Raw genomic sequence first — 7,427 nt, forward strand, 5'->3', positions numbered from 1 at the left:
ATCTACAAACACTATGAGATTGCCTACCGGTGATGCTTAGTTGCCTACCAGTGATGTTATAGGCAACTTCTTAATTATGGTAGACAATCAGGAGAAATATGCTTTTTACAAAACATGGATAGGCGATAATAGGATCACATACGCGTAATGTATGTTGTATGCACCTTCGTACCGGGAGTTTCCTCATTTAGTGCTGAAAGTTGCCTCAATATAATGCCAAAGTTGCCTACAATGATACTTAGTTGCCTATATATGGTGAAAATTTGTGTCATGGTCTCCATGTCGTCTACGATATACTTGCTAGATAAATTCACTAGTACATATGATGCAAGAAAGTTGCTTCTATTTAGCACTAAAGTTGACTAATCTAGAGCCAAAGTTGCTTTTGAAAAAATCATTAAAACATGTTCATATGGGATTTAATTTTAAAGAGCTCGTCGCGAGAAACCTAACAATGAAAACGGATCTTTGTTCCATAACCGTTTAAAAAGTTGTAGCTTTTCAAAAAAGCACATGCATGTAGTTAATCCTTACCCCTAACCTTGTGCACTACGAACACTAGTACCACGCGGTTCCTACCAGTCACATGTACGACATTGGACAGCAACGTACGTGAGGGTGCGCTCGTTTCAACAAAATAGTGCAGTTATTAAGCATTTGGGGTTTGAATTAATAGTGCAGTTATTAAGCATTTGGGGTTTGAAATTAGCTCGTGAACTAACTGTGCATGGCACTCTTGACGGATGGCAATCGTGAGATGTGAGTTGTCCATCTACCACAGTTTGTACTTAACATGTGGTGTTCCTGAAGAAGAAATATCCAGAACTTGTTCTGGTGGCCAAATATGTGTCAGTGTTCCTGAAGAAGAAATATCCAGAACTTGTTCTGGTGGCCAAATATGTGTCAAACGAATACAACCTCCAGTCACACGTACAACTTAGAGAACTGACAGTTCCGTGATGCAAAATGACAGAAGTGATGCCAGGATGCAGGATGCTTCAATTGATTGAACCTGTTTAAGTGAATCTCATACAGGGATAATGCCCATTAAATAAGATTGCAAAGTGAGAAAAAAATATCAAAAAAAAATGCCAAAAGGCTGAAACATGAAACTGTGGTCCTACTACTGATATAAATATTTACAAGGGAAAACTGGAAAATTGTGAAGTTAATCTGCATTTCACTCCGTGAGGTGCATAATTTCAGCTGTTATGTGGCTTGAACAGACATCCCTTTGGCAAATAGTAATGACTCATATCATGGATTTGCAGTACGGTCCCTTCCAGTTCAATCAAAACTCAAGGATTCTTATCTGCTTTAGTTCCAAAACAAGGCAAATACACAACCAGCTTCCTCTGAAAGTCCTCGTCAAAATCGCCGAGGGCTTCCTCTTTGCGGTTCAGGTGATCTGGGTGCAGAAGTGTGTGGATGAAGTTTATCTCCAGCATGATTCCTGAACTGCTTCACAGCACCATTATGTTCATATGGTTTGACAGTTCCATATCTATCATTACATCTTTTATCATCACCATTCCCATCATGCTTATTTCCCCTTTTGAAGTCACGTGTTGGGCGGTGGAATTCTCGAGATCCTGACCGTCCTTGGGAATCCATTAAATCGAACATGTCATTTCTTGAGGTGGTTCTCAGAGGTGGGCTCCTCCGAGAATACCGTTTCTTGTGATAAGAAATATCTAGTGTTGAGCAGCTCCTTCCTTCAACCCATGTTGAATCATGTTGAGAGTAAGTGGAATTTCTTGATGGACTACCACGCATAACTCGATCATTGAATCGATGTTGTCTTTGAGGTGAAGTCATTCTACCAATTCTAACTTCAGTCATGTAATTAGGAGATCTACTATGCCTCCGTATACTTGAGCCTCCGTTGGATGTCCAAGCATGTGGTGATCGAGATCTAGATCCTGAAGGAGATCTGCTGTGAGCACGTGACAGGTCGAGTGAGGCTCTATGCGCTGGGAACCTCCGTTGTCTATTAGACAGTGAGCTATGAACTGAACTCAAATTTTCATCAATGGCATGATCTTTATCCATCTGAGGACCATATCGACCAGACCGGTTGCCACTAGCACCAAAGCATCGTTCTGGAGGTGCTTCCCTAGCATGTGCAGGTTCTCTGGACAACCCACGACTTCCATCTCTGTCAACTGGGGAACACCGTCTAGACAAAGGGTGGTAGAAGCTACTTTTGTTTCTCATCCTTCTGGACATGGTACTTGTATTTGCTGCATCAACAGCTCTTACCAAAGTGCCATCAGCTGCAACAACAAAGCCACTGCTCTCCATCTTTGCAACAGCAGCTTCAGCAGCATTTCTTGGACCAGCTGGGCCATAATTATTATAATCAGGTGATCTTCGCTGGGAAGAACGAGAACTATTTGAATTTTCAGCCCACTGCTCCCCTCGGATGTTTGCTTGAATATGCCGAGATGCTCCGCCCCTGCCATGTGGCCTATCAACAGACCTTTCAGCTTTTGAGCCAGAACCATAGCCATCATCAGATCTGGATTAAAGAAGAGAGTATGCGGCATTAGTCACTAGGATTACGATACTGCACAAACAAGGATTTAATTATGTCTAAGATGACAGCTAAACACATATTAACTCAAATTTACCTGCAGTGCTCATTTCTGTGGGGTCTGTCAAATGATCTTAGCCGATCAAGTCGTGATTGCACGTCTCTATTTGGTAATCCCATTGGTCGAAATGATTCACAGGCTTCAGCTGCCTCTAATGTACCTAAAACACACAGGTTAGAAGAATCAACTCTGTCTCTTGAATCTCGAGAGTGCCTCTGATCTTCAGGCAACATATCCCATCCCACGGGCTTTGATCTGATATTCAATGGATCCTCACCTAAACCATCACCACCCCTTTCAGACTGGCTAACGGTCCCAGCAGATCGAGCTATTGTAAGGTCTAGGTTGTCATACATTCGAGTCTCATTTTTCATATTCACATGAATGCTCCGAGCACTTGCAGCACACATCATTCCAGATCCACCATCCAAGCAGTTACTTGACCATGAGCGCTTCGATGAGACGGGTGAAACATCACAATCTTCCTTCCTGGATAATGTTCCATTGTAATTAGCAACTGGCATAACCATATTGTTTGAAACAGAGCCAACAGGTACATGATGAATGTCTGGGGCAGCTTTTTCATCCTTGTAATCTGATACCTGATAATTAGCACATTTAACTTCTTCATAAATGTCATCGGCCCAATAACGGTCACCAGATTCCCTAAGTTCCCCATCCTCATACTGAGAATCATCTTCCTCGACGTCAACTTTTCCGGTCACAGAAAGATCTTTGCTAAAACGAGACGTGTCTGTCCGATAGCAGTGTTCAAGGCAATTATTTGATGTGACCTTCTGAAGATCATGTTTGTAACCACTTGGTTGGCTTTGTGCTCTAGATTTTGAATCCACAATATTGTCCATGTCAGTATCTGCTTGTTTAGTGCACTCTGAATTGAGACCATGAGCATGAATATCACTGGTGATGTAACATGTTTCTGCACTGGTAGCGTTGGCACAAGCAAGTAAACGATTTCTGTAATCGATTGTTGCATCCACACCACCCTCTATATGCGCATAGGACATGACGCAATCAGAAGTGTGTAGGTTATCCTCTGGATGAGAATCAGGGAGGTCTGAATCATTGTCTGCATCTGCAGCTTTCTTGTCAACGCACAATACGTCAGTGTCATGTTCAGCCTTCTCATTGACGGACTGATCAATTTTACTAGTTCCTGAATCAACATCCAAAAGTTCATGGTTTTTAAATTCAGATATGCTCTGTAGTGAAGCTTGCCCAAGTTTATCATCGCTCCACCCAGCGTCAGTAAAACTTTTACTGGAAACTGTTGCAATATTTGTGCTTTCCTCAGAAACTAATCTGCTTGTCATAGGCTTCACTCTGGAGCCCAGAACACTTGTTTGAATTGAACTACCTCCAGCATGAGCATCCTCAGAAATCAAGTGAGACAAACCTTCACAATCAAGGGGTGAAGTGTGTGACACGTCAAGTTTCTCCACATTTGCAGCAAAAGCGAAATGTTCCTTAGTAAGAGACAGAGAACTCAAGTCTGGATTAGATCCGATATGCAATGCCACATTAGAAACATAACTACTCTTCTGCAGATCAAGCAAATTGTTTGTTTCGGCAGAGGAATCATTTCCATCTAAACATTCGGATTCCAATAGCTGAACTTTCAGGGGAGACCGACTGCACAAAGGATGAAATGAACCATCACCTGGGAAATCAGTTTCACCCTTTGTGTTACCATCTTTCGCTGCATCAGCCACGTGAATTTTATCAACAGAATGACGAAGTATGACCTCAGCAACTGTTGACTGAGAAAGATCCCGACACACCTGTGATTTGTTCATCTCCTTTTGAGCATCATTACAATCACTTACAGAAGCTACAGGATCAGGACCAACCATATCATGATTATCATCATCACCACAATGGGTGTCCCACGCCTCCATCGCAATGTTAAGATCCCAGTGCAGTCTAGAATCATGAGCCGCATTGGAATGCTTGGTGTGCACAACTGTATCTCCAAAGCAGCCTACTGATTTGCCTGGATTGCTTGAGTTAGTTGACATGGTAACATCCGAAGATTTAGCATCAGAAACAGATGAAAAAATATCGGTTTTGTTTGCATTGCTCAACAAAGAATAAAGTGCAGTATTACCCTCCAGAGCAGCTGCAGATCCAACAAGATTCTCTGGACCATTTAATGTTGTGGGGAACAAGGGCTTCATGTCAGGAGCAGACTCAGAGCTATTTAATGTAGTGGGAAACAAAGGCCTCATGTCAGGAGCAGTTTCAGATAATTTCAGGGTCCTGTCTGGGATATTTAGCTTATCCCCCTTAATTTCATGTAGAGGATCCAACAGTGAACTGCCAGAGATAATTTCTGGCTTTCTTTCATCAAGAGAGCGGGCTGACTTCGAGCATTCACCATTTAACTTAGCAACATCCATCTCACTTTCACAGGCAGCAGCAGCCAGTATTGATATACCAGAAAAATCAGCAGCTTCAAGAGGTCCTCTCTTTTCTTCCATGTGCTTGCCTCCTAGTGTTTTAACCTTGCGGTGCTTGCCATATGATGAAATGCCTCCACCAGATCTGCTCGGTATTTTTTCATAAGGATCCACTAGCAGTGGGGTGGATGGAGGTGATGGAGAACAATCCATATGAACTCTTCTCTTTTTTATTGGAACATTTTCCATGGGATCACCAAAGCGCCGACCAAGAATAGATACCCCAAGCTGCAGACGGATAATTAAATAGTCAAGAATACTGATATTCATTAAATGGGGCAATTGACTCTCATTTCACCGTATTCTCAAGGAGGAAATAAATACCTTCTCAGATTCAGAGGCTGAATCCTCTTCTTGAGCCACTTCTAGGCTCGTGGGATTGCCACATGCATAGAAAGATCTAATTTCATCCTTCAATCTGTCTCCTCCAGAAAAGGTCCTTGCTCTCCTTGCAGCTCTTTGCCTTCTGTTTACAGTCTTCCATCTCACCTCAGGATCTATAGGTCTGGGGAGCTCCAAGCCGCTGGTGTTAAGGTTGCTGCTACACGATGGCCCACCTCTGTCCACTGTTGATTTGCCACCACAGCTTTTGCAGGTCATCATAATATTTCTGGTATTAGGATTATGAAGTGACGAGGACCTTCTAGTACAACTGCACACTCGAATCTGGCAAGAGAATCGAACAGCAGAAGTTAGAAATCAAAGATGAGGCAAAACATAGATATTTATAGCAAACTCAAGACAATGGCAAGCTTTTAGCACGGCGCAAAGTGCTGGAAAATCACGTGCATACCATCAAATCAGATCGCGTTCCTCCTGTTTGAGTAGAAACAGAAGATGGGTTCACATCAATCCCATGCTTAAATCCAATAGATCCCTCGATACCCTCTGGAAAACAAAAACAACAGAAGGTTGTTGTTGAGCACCATACCACCAATGCTTAGGATACTGTTTGAAGAATAATAGTGTGACAGTCCACAGAGTATGCACATAAGCAAGAGTTAAAAAGTAAAAGAGGATTCCTCAGCAATGCCACTGCCCCCCTGGCAACCATCAACAGCCACTTCCTTGAACCAAATCAGCACCAAATTAAGGAAAACATTGAGTTTCTGAGTCAGTTTTCAGTGGCAAAATAAGAAACTTTGAGCTTCCGACCAGGCTACAAACAAGCACATTTGTCCTGCAGCACCAACAGCACGCCAGAAGCTAAACTATGTGGTTTCTCCTGCCAGGACTTAACACCCTTGGTACCAGAACAAGACCACCACAAGTCAAGTCAACTGCCTTCATCCTTGAGTCATTGGCCTCCTCCGCCGCATAGAGACCCACAGCAAGCAGGTAGATCTGAAAGATGAGGAATTTCCGAGGAGAACCTGTCGCTGCCAGATGCACAGAAAGGATAAACAAGAGCTACAGGCCCCAGATTGACCTGAGACAAACTGCGCTGCCAGAAGTCCAAAATCCTCGGACAAAGCAGATCTACCACCCGAACGGCGAGAACATGTCCTCCATCCGTAGCTCGTGGCGGAACCAGCGAGAAACAGCGTGGTCACCGTGGCGGCGGCCGCCGCCAGACCCAAGCTGACCTGTAAAACCGACCTGATCCGGGCGGCAGGGGAGCTAGCAAACCAGCAGGTAGAGAGACTAATGAGATTTCTAAGATCTAGGGTTGCGTATACCTTTTGTTCCAGACTTCCTCATCAAACACAGCACCGCCGCCTCCGGCTGCCTCCGCTCTCCGTCCTGCGCGTGTGTGCGTGCGTGGGTGCGCGCACCGGGCTCAGCTAGAATCCAAACCCTTCCTTCCCATTCGCTCCGTTCCCTTGGTGGCTGGATTCTTTGCGTGAGCTGCGGCTGGAAGAAATTCCCCGCTACTTTTCGATCCTTTTCACCCTGCCTGGCCAGGCACGCGACGAAACGATCGGCGGTGACTCCCGACTGCCCTTGCCTGCGCCCAAAGTGGCCTGGCCGTGGCCGTCGCCACGGCTGCTCCAGACTTTTCTATTGGACCCTTTCCTTGTTCTACTTCGCCGCCTGCGGAGGGTGGGAGGAGAAGACGAAGACCATAATATTTTTTCAGTGATTTTGGAGGGCCGTCCAATTAATACTCGATTTCCTCTCGTTTGGTGGGTAAGGATACGTATCCGGGTTGGATGGACCGGATTACCCCTGAAGCCTTTCCGAAGCTGGACGTAGGGGCAAATTTGACAATTTTAACCTTCGGACGAAATCAATTCACAGAATGAACTGCCCGTGAAACTTTCACACCGATGACCTTTTTATGTAGCGCCCGCCACGCAGGCGTCACACCCTATGGTGCGGCGCTTACCTCTGGGGCGTTGCACGCCAG

The 7,427-nt window shown here is 44.6% G+C and overlaps 1 protein-coding gene across 2 annotated transcripts; it reads right to left on the reverse strand.

Moving 5' to 3' along the window:
• Positions 1 to 979: 979 nt before the first annotated feature.
• LOC109734869 (uncharacterized) lies at positions 980 to 7,187 on the reverse strand. Of its 2 annotated transcripts, XM_020294060.4 has the most exons (6): positions 6,757 to 7,176; positions 5,871 to 5,965; positions 5,402 to 5,743; positions 4,726 to 5,305; positions 2,634 to 4,611; positions 980 to 2,521 (listed from the first exon to the last, which is right to left on the reverse strand). In XM_020294060.4, exons 1-6 carry the CDS (start codon positions 6,776 to 6,778, stop codon positions 1,369 to 1,371), a joined length of 4,170 nt encoding a protein of 1,389 aa, XP_020149649.1. In that variant the 5' UTR covers positions 6,779 to 7,176; the 3' UTR covers positions 980 to 1,368. The 2 variants fall into 2 exon arrangements, with proteins under 2 accessions (XP_020149649.1, XP_020149642.1); XM_020294053.4 differs by having other exon boundaries at positions 2,634 to 5,305; positions 6,757 to 7,187.
• Positions 7,188 to 7,427: the final 240 nt, after the last annotated feature.

This window comes from Aegilops tauschii, chromosome 7, assembly GCF_002575655.3.
Source record: "Aegilops tauschii subsp. strangulata cultivar AL8/78 chromosome 7, Aet v6.0, whole genome shotgun sequence".
Taxonomy (NCBI): domain Eukaryota; kingdom Viridiplantae; phylum Streptophyta; class Magnoliopsida; order Poales; family Poaceae; genus Aegilops; species Aegilops tauschii.

Excerpts from the sequence above, each read along its gene's own strand:
- LOC109734869 (XM_020294053.4), bottom strand. The coding sequence starts at position 6,778 with ATGAGGAAGTCTGGAACAAAAG. Across the intron at positions 5,306-5,401 it reads CAGCCTCTGAATCTGAGAAG|CTTGGGGTATCTATTCTTGG; the intron begins GTATTTATTTCC and ends ATCCGTCTGCAG. Across the intron at positions 2,522-2,633 it reads CACAGAAATGAGCACTGCAG|ATCTGATGATGGCTATGGTT; the intron begins GTAAATTTGAGT and ends TCTTTAATCCAG.